Here is a 15,402-nt window from a genome sequence, read left to right as displayed (position 1 = left end):
TTAAACACTGACACTATCGATACTTGCTCTAACTGCTTTATTAGTGTTTCTTGGTCCAGCATGCTGACTATAATACTATGCTTTTGAAAGTTTTAATCAGGGGCACCTGGGTGGCTCAGTGGTTGAGCATCTGCCTTCAGCTCAGGTCATGATCCCACAGTCCTGGGATGGAGCCCCACACTGGGCTCCCTGCTCACGGGGAGCCTGCTTCTCCCTCTGCCTCTCTCCACTTACTCTATCAAATAAACTCTTAAAAAAAAAAAGAAAGTTTTAATCATTTGACAGATAAGGCATTAGAGAGAAAGGTTTAAGACTATATATATATATATATATATATATATATATATATATATATATATATATATATTAAGATTTTATTTATTTATTCATGAGAGACACAGAGAGAGCAGAGACACAGGCAGAGGGAGAAGCAAGTTCCTCGTGGGAAGCCTCATGCAGGACTCAATCCCTGGACCCTGGATCACACCCTAAGCTGAAGGCAGACGCCCAACTGCTGAGCCACCCAGGTGTCCCAAGGCTATAACTTAATATATACAAGCATTCATTTCAATTAGTATATTGCTTTCTATAGTACACTGTTGAAATATTCTCATTTTATGATATAAAAAACTATGGAATTTCTTTTATCAAAGTCCAAACCATCAGTAATGGGTAAAGCACAATATAAAATAATATATATGAGCCACAATGTTTAGTTATAGTTTAAACTTGAAATTACTAACTAACATAGCTGCTTCATTTTTGGTTTTGCATTTTGGCTTCTAGTTCATTCCTATTCATAACTGGTACCTGTTGAGAAAAGAGATGCAACTTTTAAGCTATGTTTCTTTTTTTTAAATTTTTAAAAAGATTTTATTTATTTATTCATGAGACACACACACACACACACACACAGAGGCAGAGACCCAGGCAGAGGGAGAAGCAGGCCCCATGCAGGGAGCCTGATGTGGGACTCGATCCTAGGTCTCCAGGATCACGCCCTGGGCTGAAGGTGGCACTAAACCACTGGGCCACCAGAGCTGCCCGCTATGTTTCATGGTGGGTGTACAATGAATGTACTGTGTATTTATGTTTTAATCACACTTCTTATGAATAACACATTGCTGGATTTCCTTTCCTTGCTTGAGAGCCTTTGTTTTTAATTCCTTAGTTTTGTCCATTTATATTTACTGTGATTATTGATATATTTTGAATAATTTCTATCCCTTTGTTTTCTGCTTTGTATTTGTTCTGATTTCTCTCTGCTTCCCTTTTAACTCCTTTTCCTAATATCTTTTAGATTCAGTTTCTGTAATTCTGTTTACTCCCTCATGTTTTTGGAAGTCACTACAAAATCAATTACTGGTTTAATGGTTATCAAAAATACACATGTAAAATCTAAAATTGATCACTGTCTGTACCTTCTTCCCAAATAAAAAGGATCTTAAATAACATGTGAGATACAAGAGAATAATCTTAGTTATATAGTTCCTATCTTTAGAATTGTGGGTACACAATTCTAAGTTGATGGCTAATTTCTCTCAGCATTTTGAAGATAATAGTCTACTGTGTTTTGGCTTCCATTGTTGCTGTTGACATGTCTGCTGTTAACTATTCCTTTGTTGGTAATATGTCTTTTATCTTTGGGTGTCTTAAGAACTCTGTCTTTGGAGTTCAGCAATTTCAGTATGTTTTTTCTACAGGTAACACTTAGAATTCAACTGCAGATAATATCTCTATTGAGAGCAGAAAAGAGTTTAATATTCAATTCCAACCGAAATGATGAATGAGCAAGGATTAGACTCTCTAGGAATGAACACTAGCACAAAATTATCTTGCCAAAGGAACTTTTCCTTTTCCCACTTAGGAAGCTGTAGAATTGGGAAGCCTCTGGACCAAATGTTACACTCAGCATCATACTGTAACCTTAGCTATAATTCATAGACCAGGAAGCTATCATCACACCTGATTCCAAAGCCATGATGCGCACCCTAGATTCACACCAGTAAATGGATACCTTACATACTACCACTTCTCTCCCCCACTTAACTTGGTTCTGAATTCAATCTTATGTGAACACACGTGATTGGCAGAACCTGAATATATCTGGAAAATTACCCATAAAAGAAATAAGGGAAATACAGCTTTTAGCTTTCCAGCATCTACATTATAGGAAAATTTGTACCTACTATCTCTTTGAATATCTATTCTGTCCTAATTTTTGCTATTCTTTCCCTTGGAACTGCAATAAGAAGCGTTGTTTCTCTGTAATGCTTTCTGGCTTATTTCTTTAGACTTGCCTTTCAATTTAATTAATTCTCTCTTCATCTGTGTCTAACCTACTTTTTTATCTTATCCATTGAGTTTTTTATTTCAATACATATTTTTTAATGTTAGAAGCGGACTCTTTTTCAAATATGCAATTTCACTTTTGATAATCTTCTGTTCCTTGGTCATGTTTTCATTTTTTCATTAAATATTTTCTAAAAAGTTACTTTATATTTCAGCATCTGATTTGGGGGGTTTTATTTTTATTGATTTGTGTTTCTCCTGACTTTTACTTATGGCAGCTTATTTCCTCTTCTGATTGTGTACATTTGTTGGATCTCCATCCAATCTGCAGAAATCCTAAGGGACCTACATGAAACTACATTTCTTTAAAGATAATTTACTTTTGTTTCTTTCAGATATACTGGGGCTTTAGGAATGTTGGGTCAGTTTAAGATAATTTTACACCTGGAGGTTTCCCAGATAGTAAAGGTAATGTGTATTTGAATTCACTACCTGTGTAAAGGCAGAACAGTGAATACAAATTGACAGGAGAGTCATTTTTTTCTGAAAGACAAGGTGCCTTCTACCTGTCCATGATCTCAGAGTTCATTTGACAGTTTAGTTTTCAGCTCCTTCTTTGCATTTGATGCTTTAGAATTTTCTTTCTTTCTTTTTTTTTTTTTTTGAGCTCAGCTATGCATTTAAAAAGATGTTTGTTGTGCTTTATCCACAATTTCTGGATGTTTTGTTATAAAAGAGACTTTCAGATATATCTTGTTATAGTAAACAAAACAAAACAAAAACCCCACCCAAAACAAACAAATAAGTTCTAGAGTTTCAAACTGATTTAAAAATATCTTTACTGGTAAGCACTATTCTGAGTTCCAGGGGTTACCATGATAACTAAGACTTCAAGAAACATAATCTAGATGGGCAAGATAGACAGGTAAACAATGAATAACACTAAATGAAATGATCACCAAATGAAGATATAAGAAAGAAGCTATGGGCAAGGCAGATGAAAGAAAGATGTTTTATCTCCTAGGACTTCCACTGTTATATACTTTTTTATAGGTCTGTCATTTGTGTTTCTAAAAGTATTGATATCCTATCTATTAGATTTGATTTAAGGCAAGAACTTACACTTCTTTATACTTTCCTAAGGTGCCTACACAAGAAGTAGAATAAATTAGGGATTTCTGCTTCTGGGAAGATGAAATAGGCACACTTTTCTCTGTTCTTCCTAATAAGTGCAATTAGAAATCCTGAACATTATATAAAAACAAACATAAGAAGATTCTGAAAGGTGGAGAGAAAAAGGCCAACTGGTTAGAGACTTTGGGACCTGAATTACACTACAGTGATAAGTTCTGTATTTTCTTTTCGCCTTATTTATCCTAGAGTTGGAACTGAAGATGTTAGCAACCCAGAAATGCCACTAGATACAGACAAAAATATAGCCCAACAAAAGCCTGTTCTCTCTAGCCAAATGACCAGGGAAGAGGCAGCCTAGCAAGACAGAAAACTTATGAAGTAACTACTATTCTATAGCCAAACACCACAGAAAAAAACTGTAGCCTCATCCCCAACCATGCTGCAAAGACTGAGTGGGGAGTCTAGATTTCCTTCCTCATCAGGCCATAAGAAGAAGAGGCTATAACAAAAGATACAGCATTCATGTTATTGCTGTCTTGAAAGGAGAGAAGAAAAGCAGGGCTGAAAAAGTACTTGAAATAATGCCTGAAAACTTTCAAATTTAGCCAAAAAACCTCTTCCCCTCAAAACAAAACACAACACTATAAACCCACAGATTCAAGCAGCTGAGCTAACCTCAAACATGTTAAACCCAAACAAATCCACATCAAGATACATTACTGACAGACTTGTGAAAACTAAAGACAAGAGCAAATCTGAAAAGAGAGAGAGAGAAGCAGCACCTTTCCTATATTATAAGAAAAAAAACAATTTGAATGACAGGAACTCTCATCAGAAAACCTGAAGGCCAGAAGAAAGTTGCACAACATTTTTCAAGTTCTGAAGAACTGTCAACCTAGAATGCTGTATCCAGTGAAAAAAATCAAGATACATTCTCACATGAAGAAAAAACTAGAGGATATTGCCAACAGATCTACCCTAAAAGAATGGCTACAGAAGTTTTCTAAACAGAAAGGAAATGAGGAGAGAAGGAATTTTAGAATGTTAGAGAGGAAGAAAGAGGAATTGAAAGAGTAAAAATGCAAGTAAATATAATACATTTTTCTTTTCCTTTTGAGTTTTTCTTTCTCTCTCTCTCTCTTTTTAAAGATTTTGTTTATTTATTCATGAGAGACACAGAGAGAGAGAGAGAGAGAGAGGCAGAGACATACACAGACGGAGAAGCAGGCTCCCTGTGGGGAGCCTGATGTGGGACTCAATCCCAGGACCCCAGGATCACAACCTGAGCCGAAGGCAGATGCCCAACCACTGAGCCACTCAGGTGTCCCTTCCTTTTGAGTTTCTAAATTATGTTTTATGGTGGAGCAAAAATCATAGTATTATCTGATGTGATTATAAATTCATGTAAAATGCGTATTTTAAGTGGTGTAGGGAAGAGTACTGCTGTAGGTTAAATTTTTTTCCCCTCAAAAAAGATATGTTGAAGTCCTAAGCCCCAGTAGCTCAGAATGTGACCTTTTTGGAAATAGGGTCATTGCAGATATAATGAATTAAGATGAGGTTATACTGGAGTAGAGTGGGCTCCTAATCCAATATGTCTGGTGTTCTTATAAGAAAACAACAATGTAAAGACACAGAAATACAAGGAAAACACCATGGCATGACATAGGCAGAGACTAAAATTATGCAAGTGAAAGTCAAGGAGTAGGAAAGACTGCCAGCAAGTCACCAGAAGCTAAGAAGTAAGGATGGATTCTCGTACAGGTTTCAAAGGAATCACAGCCATACTAACACCTTGATTTCTGACTTCTAGACTCCAGAACTGTGAAACAAAAAGTATAATTATAAACCAATATCCTTCACAATTACAGATGTAAAAAATCATTAACAAAATATTAGCAATTATCATTTGGCAACATATAAAAACAATTTTATACCATGACAATGAGGTTCATTCAGAATACAAACCTGGTTCAATATTGGACAATCAATCAATGTAATACCATCATACTCACAGACTGCAGGAAAAATATGATCATATCAAGTGATATCAAAAAAACATCTAGTGAAACTGAGTACCTTCCTCAACTTGGTAAACATCTAAAAACCATACAGCCGGGCAGCCCCGGTGGCGCAGCAGCTCAGCGCCGCCTGCAGCCCAGGGCGTGATCCTGGAGACCCTGGATCGAGTCCCACGTCAGGCTCTCTGCATGGAGCCTGCTTCTCCCTCTGCCTGTGTCTCTGCCTCTCTCTCTCTCTCTCTGCATCTCTATGAATAAATAAATAAAATGTTAAAAAAAAAAAAAACATACAGCCAACATTGCACTTACATCAATGGTGAAAAGACTAAACACATTTTCCCTGAAACTGAAAACAAGGCACGGTATCTACTCTCACCCTTCTTATTCAATATAGTCCTGGAAGTTCTAGACAGGACAGTTAGGCAAAAAAGGATACCAAAAGCACATACATTAGAAGGGATGATATAAACCGTCCCTATTTGCAGCAAGTCTCAAGGAATCTAGAAATCTTCTAGAACTATTGAGTTCAAGATGGCAGAATACAAGATAAAGATAAAGAATTTCTATATAATAGCAATGAACATGTAGACACTAAAACTGAAAAATAAAATACCATTTATAATTGCTCAAGAAATGGAAACTCCAAAATGCTGATGAACAAAATCAAAGACGATCCAAATAAATGGAGAGACATGTATTTATAGATTGGAAGACCCAGCATGGTAAAGATGTGAATTTATTGCAAATTGATATGTGGGTTTAATGGATTTCTATCAAAATCCCAGCAAAATTTTAAATATGGACATATTTAAATATGTATTATAAAATTGATATGGAAAGACAAAGGAACATAAGCAGCTAAAACAATTTTGAAAAGAACTGAGGAATCAGTCTACATGATTTGAAGAGTTGTTTTATATAGCTAGAGTAATCAAGAGAGTATGGCAGTGGTGGAGGGACAGACGCACAGATGAATGTAACAAAATAAAAAACCCAGAAATAGATCCACACAAATACTTACAAATCATTTTTGGGAAAAGAGCAAAAGCAATACAGTGGAGAAATTTCAGATAGCCTTTTCAACCAGTGCTCCTGGGGCAGCTGGACATCTATATGTAAAAAAATGGATCTTGACCTAAGCCTTATATCATATATAAGAATTAACTGAAAATAAAGCATGAACTCAAATGTAAAATGTACAACTGTACAAAACTTTTAGAAAAAAAAAACAGGAAAAAAATCTAGGGTTAGAGAGAGTCCTTTTATTTGACATCAAAACTATGATCCAGGGATCCCTGGGTGGCACAGCGGTTTAGCGCCTGCCTTTGGCCCAGGGCATGATCCTGGAGACCCGGGATCGAGTCCCACATTGGGCTCTCGGTGCATGGATCCTGCTTCTCCCTCTGCCTGTGTCTCTGCCTCTCTCTCTCTCTCTCTGTGACTATCATAAATAAATAAAAATTAAAAAAAAAAAACTATGATCCATAAAATGAAAACTGATAAACTGGACCATATCAAAATTAAAACCTTTTTTGCTCTGTGAAAGACTCTGTGAAGTGTATGAGATGACAAGGTATATAGACCGGGCAAGAAAATATTTGTGAACTACACGTCTGATGAAGGATTAGTATCAAAAATATGTAAGGAACTCTCAAAACCCAACTAAAAAATAAGAAACAATACCATCAGAAAATGGGTAAAGACACAAACATTTCAACCAAGAGGATATACAGATGGCAAATAGGTACATTAAAATATGTTCATCTTAAGACATTAGGGAAATGAAAATTAAAACTACAATGAGAGATCAGCGCATACCTATAAGAATGGCTAAAATAAAAAATAGTGACAACATGAAATATTGACAAAAATGCAGAGAAACTGGGTTAACTGAAACACTGCTGGTAGAAATGTAAAATGTCATACCCACCCTGGAAAATAGCATGGGAGTTCTAAGAAAAACTAAACATATAACCATGATACAATTCAGCAATTCCACTCTGAGTATTTATTCCAGAGACTGGAACATTTATATTCACACAGAAACCTATAAACAAATGTTCATAGCAACTTTATTCCTTATAGTCAAAAACTAGAAACAATTCAGATGTCATTTAACAGGTCAATGGTTATGCATCCATACCATGGAATACTACTCAGCAATTGAAAGGGTTGAACCACTGACACATTCAACAACTTGTACTTATCTCCAGTAAATTATGCTGAGTGCAAAAGGCCAATCCCAAAGGTTATATATACTGTATGATTCCATTTACATAATATTTTTGAAATTAAAAAAATTATAGAAATGAAGGAAAGATCAGTGAATGCCAGGCAGGGGTTAAGGATAGCTGGTGAAAGGATGGGGTAGGAAAGAAGTGGGTATGGCTTTAAAAGGACAACACAGGGATCCTTGTGGTGAGGGAATTATTCTGTATCTTGACTGCCAATGTTAAATCCTGGTTTTAATATTGTACTATAGTTTTGCAAGACATCATTGGAGAAAACTGGTAAAGGGTACAGGAGATTTCTATTATTTTATAATGCATGTGCTTCTATAATTACTTCAAAATAAAACGCTTAATTAAAAAAAGAAAAAAGAATAAATCAATAAATCATGTTATTTATTTATTGAGCACATGCTATGTGGCCAGGTCACGTGGAAGGTACTCACATGAATATTTATATTTAATCTTCATAAACTCTATAAAGATTGTAACTATTTCCTAAATCATCTCTCTGGAGTACTGATTCTTTGTGACATTAACAATATTCCTTAAAAAGTGTTTTGTAAGAAGCGTTTTGAGTCCAGTAGTTTGAGGAACACAAAAACAATTTTTATTTTTACTATAGCATTTTTCAAGGCAATATACTAATGTACATTACAAATATTCAAAAGGAGGCCATCATACATAGTTTTCCTCAAATTAATTTTGGAACTTTTGTTTTTACAGGATGCCAATTAACACCTTGTTTAAAGAACTAGTATTCATTATCTTATACCACAATAAATGTTGGCCTAAAGCTCTCTATCAATATTACTGCTAGAGTTGTATTTTATGTATTATTTCAACTTAGGCTATAGCTTTATTGCTTGAATATAATTTAAATCATGGCGTTGATCCAAATCACTTACCATGTAACAATATAAATAGATCGAAGTACTAATGTGAAGACCAACATTCCATACATAACCTGAATAAGAAAGGAAAAATGAAGTTAGTAAAATCATTATTCTTTGGCAAAGGAAGTATATTTTGCCTACAAAAATAGCCCTCTCAATAAAATTTACTACCTTTGGTTACATTTCATTTATTTATTTATTGAATTTTATTTATTTATTCATGAGAGACACAGAGCATGAGAGGGAGAGGCAGAGACACAGGCAGAGGGAGAAGCAGGCTCCATGCAGGGAGCCAGACATGGGCCTTGATCCCGGGTCTCCAGGATCATGCCCTGGGCCGAAGGCAGGGCTTAACTGCTGAGCCACCTGTGCTGCCCCTTTTGGTTACATTTTAAAGTACAGAATTTTTGCAAATATCTTCTCCCATCCATAGGTTGCTTTCTAGTTTTGTTGATTGCTTCTTTCACTGTGCAGCTTTTTATTTTGATGAAGCCTCTTATTTTGATGAAGTCTCAATAGTCTATTTTTGCTTTTGTTTTTCTTGCCTCCAGAAACATATCTAGAAAGAAGTTGCTACTGCCGATGTCAAAGAGGTTACTGTGTTCTTCTTTAGGATTTTTATGGTTTGAAGTCTCAGATTTAGCTCTTTAACCCATTTTTATTTTATATTATTTTTTAAAGATTTTTATTTATTTATTCATGAGAGAGAGAGAGAGAGGCAGAGACACAGGCAGAGGGAGAAGCAGGCTCCATGCAGGGAGTCCGATATGGGACTCGATCCCGGGACGCCAGGATCACACCCTGGGCTGAAGGCAGGTGCTCAACTGCTGAGCCACCCAGGCCAGGGTACCCTCTTTAACCTATTTTTAATTTATTTTTGTGTATGGTGTAAGAAAGTGGTCCAGTTTCATTCTTTTGCATGTGGCACTCCAGTTTCCCCAACACCATTTGTTGAAAAGACTTTTTCCCATTGGATATTCTTTCCTGCTTTTTTGAAGATTAATTGACCTTAAGGTTGTACGTTCATTTCCAGATTTTCTCTTCCATTCCACTGATCTATGTGTCTATTTTTGTACCAATATCATACTGTTTTGATTATTACACCTTTTTAAAAAATGTAAATTCAATTAGCCAACATACAGTATACATCACTAGTTTCAGATGTAGAGTTCAATAATTCATCAGTTGTGTAACACCCAGGGCTCATCAGATCATGTGCCCTCCATAACGCCCATTCCAATTACCCCTTCCTCCAACCACCTCTCTTCTAGCAACCTTCAGTTTGTTTCCTATAGTTAAGATTCTATCGTGTTTTGTCTCCTTCTCTATTACTTCCCGATCAGTTTTCCCTCCCTTCTCCTATGATCTTCTGTGCTGTTTCTTATATTTCACATATGAGTGAAACCAAATGATACCTCTTTCTCTGATTGACTTATTTTGCCCAGCATAATATCCTCTAGTTCCACCCACGTTGATGTAAATGGTTAAGTATTCATCCTTTATAATGGCTAATATTCCATTGCATGTATGTGTATGTGTGTGTGTGTGTGTGTGTGTTTGTGTGTATCACATCCTCTTTAATCATTCATCTGTTAGACATCTCTGCCTTTCCATAGTTTGGTTATTTGTGGACATTGCTGCTATAAACATTGGGGTGCGTGTGCCCCTTCAGATCATTACATTTGTATCTTTGGGGCAAATATCTAGCAGGGCAATTGCTGGGTCATAGGGAAGCTCAATTTTTCACTTTTTGAGGAATCTCCATACTGTTTTCCAGAGTGCCTGCACTGGCTTGCATTCCCACCAACAGTGTAAGAAGAGTCTGCTTTTTCTTCATCCTTGCCAACATCTGTTGTTTCCTGATTTGTTCATTTTAGGTATTCTGACCGGTGTGAGGTGGTATCTATAGTGATTTGGATTTGGATTTCCCTGATGACAAGAGATGTTGAGCATTTTTTTCATGTGTCTGTTGGCCACCTGTATGTCTGCTTTGGAAAAAATGTCTGTTCATATCTTCTGCCCACTTCTTGACTGGATTATTTGTTTTTTGGGTGTTGAGTTTGATAAGATTTTAAATAGATTTTCTTGGATACTAGCCCTTTATCTGATATGTCATTTGCAAATATCTTCTCCCATTCCAGACCTGAAGTCTGGAATTGTGATGCCTCCAAGTTGTTTTTCTTTTTCAAGGTTTGCTTTTGCTATTCAGGCCTTTTGCAGTTCCATACAAATTTTAGGACTGTTTATATGATAGAGGGGTAGTATCCAAAATACGTTAAAAAAAAAAAAAAACTTAAAAAAACTCAGGGTACCTGGGTAGCACATTTGGTTAAGTGTCCAACTCTTGGTTTCAGTTCAGGTGATGATCTCAGGGTTATGAGACTGAGCCCCAAATTGGGCTTGACACTCAGCACAGACTGCTTGAAATTTTCTCTCCCTTTCCCTTTGCCCCTCCTCCAGGTTGTGCTCTTTCTCACTCTAAAATAAATAAATCTTTAAAAAAACCTTATAAAACTCAATATCTGAAAAACTAATAATCCAATTAAAATGTGCAGAAGACACCAACAGACTATTCTCCACAGAAGACATACAGATGGCATAAGAAAAGATGTGACACAGACACATGAACACATGAAAAGATGCTCACCATCGCTGATCATCAGGGAAACACAAATCAAATGAGTTATTATCTTACATCTGTCGGAATGGCTAAAATCAACAATACAAGAAACAACAGGTTTCTTGTTGTGACAAGGATGTGGAGAAAAGGGAACCCTCATGCAATGTTGGTGGTCATGCAAACTGGTGCAGCCACTCTGGAAAACAGCGGTATGAAGGTTCCTCAAAAAGTTAAAAATAGAACTACCCTATGATCCAGCAATTGCACTACTATATATTTACTCCAAGAATACAAAAATACTAATTCGAAGGGATACATTTATCTCAATGTTTTTTTTTTTCTTGTTTTTTGTTTTGTTTTATCTCAATGTTTATAGCAGCATTATCTACCCGAGCCAAAATATAGAAACAGCCCAAGTCAACTGATGAATGGATAAAGAAGATGTGGTATAAAGAAGGGGAGCTAGGATGGCACATAGTAGGAGGACCCTAGGCTGGCCTTGGTTCCTTGAATGCAGCTAGGTAACTATCAAACCATTCTGAATACCCAAAAAATTAACCTGAGGACTGATACAACAAACTGCACAACTAGGAGAGAAAAGACCATAGGAAGGAATGTAGGATGTGTGGAGACATGGTTTGGGGGAGAAACACTTTATGGGTGTTGTGGAAGAGGGGGAGCCTTTGTCATGGAGAAAGGTGAGAGAGAGAGAGGAGTGCACAGTGATTGATACAAAGAGGATACTTCCCTAAAGCTATTGGTTGGGAAAATGGAAAGGGCTAATTTTCACGAGTTTTTGCAACCAGCAGGGCTCAAAAGACTGGAGTTATGGAGGTTCATGGGTTTGTCTGGGATAGAGACCTGAGGGCACTGCCCTGCTCCTGGGGAGAAGGCAGGCAAGTATCTCTGGGGCAGAAGGTGTGATCTGAGGATTACCCGGGACACATGGTGGAAAGTGACTATTTCCTATTCCTGGAGTGCATCTGTGAGAGGTGGCTTTGCCTCTCTGGGGACAAAGGAGCCTGCAGGTGGCATTTTGCTCCTCTACCCTCACCAAAGACCCAGAAAAATCTACTAAGGGCAGCTAACCTGGACACTGATGGTTTAGTCTGCTTTGCCTCTGCTCTAGTGCAGCTGCCCTTCTGGGTCAAACCTGCATTGGTTCCAGCATGTCATGACCCTCACCGAGAAGCCCAGCATGGGTTCCTGCCACAGCAAGTCCCTAAAGTTTGGAGTTTTGGAAGTTAGCAGGTTTGGCTATGATAGAGCCCAAAGTGCACTGTGCTGCTCCAGGCAGGTGAACAACCTGGAGAAAGAGGGTGAAAAAAGCGACTAAAAAACACATAGGATGCATGGGGGGAAATTATCTGCTCTTCTGGGAGGGCTTCATGAGAACAGGGAGTGTGGAATACCTTCCCCTAGGGATAAAGAAGCTAGCTGGCACCATTTACTTTCCCCATCCCTTAAGCGTAAACCAACTTCAGTAAACAAATGCTATGCACTAACACTGGTTGCCTAATGCTTATACCAGGTCCCACCCCTCTGTGCTACCCTGGTACTGCTTTTCTTGGGCAGGTGTGCCTAAGGACCAGCCCAGTGGGCCTCTTCCCCAGAAGACAAGCACAACCCTTCCTAGCCCCAACATATCTACTAACCAAAAAGTTCTGTACTTTTATTAACTTTAAAAAAATTTAAAAAAAATAAAAAAATAAAAATAAAAAAAAATAAATAAAAAAAATTTTTAACTGAAACACACAAACACAAGTGCTTAAAAGATAAACATTTTGACGATTATCATAAAACAAATACCCTTGTACTTTTTGACTTTGTAATTAAAAATGGACCATTGACAGTGTACTCTAAATCAACCTCAGTATCCCTCTCAAGCTCTATACCTTCTCTTCCTCAAGACTCAACACTATTCTAACATTAGAGTTTAATTTTGTCTGTTTTGAATCTCTTTATAAATGGAACCCTACAGGGGATCCCTGGGTGGCTTGGCAGTTTGGCGCCTGCCTTTGGTCCGGGGTGCGTTCCTGGAGTCCCAGGATCAAGTCCTGCGTCGGGCTCCCAGCATGGAGCCTGCTTCTCCCTCCTCTTGTGTCTCTGCCTCTCTCTCTATGTCTATCACAAATAAACAAACAAACAAACCTTTAAAATAAATAAATAAATAAATAAATAAATAAATAAATAAATAAATGGAATCCTATATGTGTCAAGCTTCCTGTACCCAATATTATGTTTATGAGCCTTATTCAACTTGTTATATGAGCTGTGGCATATTAGTTCTCACTATTTAATATCCACTTCCTTTCTATTTAATAATTTATTAATATTATCTAATAATAAATTAAATATAATTTAATAATTATAACTAAAATGGTTTATTTAAAACTAAAAATATATTGACAATATTTCATAAATTAATATTATTTGAATATGCATATTTTCTTTTTCTTGGTTATCATATGAGGGACCTATTTCATTAAATAGGTAATAATTATTTCAAGAATTACTTTAGGTTTTTGTTTTGTTTAAATAGAAATTTACTTGCTTATAGTTCTGGAGGCTAGAAATATAAGGTAAAGGTGCCAGCAAGCTTGGTTTTCTCTGAGGGACTCTCTTCTAGGCTTGTAGGTGGCTATCTTTTTCTGATGTCTTCATATGATTTTCTTCTGTGTATGACTATGTCCTAATCTCTCTTTATAAGGACACCAGTCATATTGGATTAAGGCCTATCCATATGAACTCATTTTACCTTAATTTTCTTTTTCAAGGCCCTGTCTCCAAATACAGTTAAGTTCTTTTTTTTTTCTTATTAATTCCAGTATAGTTAAGTGTTATATTAGTTTCAGGTGTACAATACCATTACTGTAATTCAACAGTATCACAATTGTTGAATCACCATTCAACAATTCTATACACTACTCAATGCTTATCATAAGTGTACCCTTAATCCTCCTCACCTATTTCACCCATCCCCCTTCCTCTCTAGTAACCATCAGTTTGTTCTCTATAGTTAAGAGTTTTTTTTTTTTTTTAAATTTGTTTTTTGGGCAGCCTGGGTGGCTCAGCGGTTTAGCACCGCCTTTAGCCTAGGGCCTGATCCTGGAGACCTGGAATTGAGTCCCACATCAGGCTCCCTGCATGGAGCCTGCTTCTCCCTCTGCCTGTGTCTCTGCCTCTCTCTCTCTCTCTGTCTCTCATGAATAAAAAAATAAAATCTTAAAAAAAATTTTTTGTTTCTTAAAGTCCACATATGAACGAAATCCTATGGTATTTGTTTGACTTATTTCACTTAGCATTTTACCCTCTAAGTCCACCCATGTTGTCACAAATGGCAATGTTTCATTCTCTTTTATGGCTGAGTAATATTCCATGGCATATATGTATCACTTCTTTACAAATTCATCAATGGGCGGAAAATTGGGCTGCTTCCATTATTTGGTTATTGTGAAAAATGCTGCAATAAACGATGGTGAACTTATCTTTTCAAGTTAGTGCTTTCATTTTCTTTGGGTAGTGTAATTACTGGATCATTCAGTAATTCTATTTCTTTTTTTTTAAAGATTTTATTTAAGTAGTCTCTACACTCTATATGGGGCTTGAACTTACAACCCTGAGATCAAGAGTCGCATGCTCCACTGAGCCAGACAGGCACCTCTAGTAGTTCTATTTTTAATTTTCTGAGAAACCTCCATACTGTTTTCCACAGTTGCTGCACCAGTTTGCATTCCCACCAATAGTGCATGAGAGTTCCTTTTTCTCCACATCCTTGCCAACACTTCTTTTATTTCTGATTTTAGCCATTTTGACAGGTGTGAGTGATACCTCAGTGTGGTTTTGATTTGCATTTCCCTGATGATGAGTGATGGTGAGCATCTTTTCATATGTCTGTTGCCCATGTTATGTCTTCTTTGGAGAAGTGTCTGTTCATGTCTTTTGTCCAGTTTTTAACTGTATTATTTGGGTTTTTTGGTGTTAAGCTGTGTAAGTTCTTTATATATTTTTGATATTAACCCCTTATTGGATATATCACTTTCAAATATCTTTTCCCATTCAGTAGGTTGACTTTTTATTGATGGTTTCCTTTGTTGTGCAAAAGCACTGTATTTTGATGTCCCAAGAGTTTATTTTTGCTTTTGTCTCCCTCGCCTTTCTAGACATATCTAGAAAAATGTTGCTATGGCCAATGTCAGAGAAATTACTGC

General features: G+C 36.7%; 1 protein-coding gene and 1 long non-coding RNA gene across 14 annotated transcripts in view; one reads left to right on the top strand and one right to left on the bottom strand.

The window, feature by feature from the left end:
- The window catches only part of ACER3 (alkaline ceramidase 3), a 158,521-nt gene that overhangs the window by 25,515 nt on the left and 117,604 nt on the right, over window positions 1–15,402 (bottom strand). For all 13 annotated transcript variants that reach the window (XR_013362289.1, XR_013362288.1, XM_077867159.1 and 10 more), the window contains one exon: window positions 8,584–8,642. Coding sequence is in view for 11 of the 13 variants with exons in the window: in XM_077867159.1 (XP_077723285.1) it covers window positions 8,584–8,642 (59 nt within the window). In the remaining 2 variants the exon portion in view is untranslated. The remainder of the gene's footprint in view (window positions 1–8,583; window positions 8,643–15,402) is intronic.
- Window positions 1–15,402, top strand: part of LOC144294940 (uncharacterized) — a 57,229-nt gene that overhangs the window by 37,795 nt on the left and 4,032 nt on the right. The gene's annotated exons all lie outside the window — the stretch shown is intronic.

The sequence above is a fragment of the Canis aureus genome, chromosome 23 (genome assembly GCF_053574225.1).
Source record: "Canis aureus isolate CA01 chromosome 23, VMU_Caureus_v.1.0, whole genome shotgun sequence".
NCBI lineage: Eukaryota > Metazoa > Chordata > Mammalia > Carnivora > Canidae > Canis > Canis aureus.
Note: the sequence above shows the minus strand (reverse complement) of the source record. Positions and strands in the feature narration are given on the sequence as shown.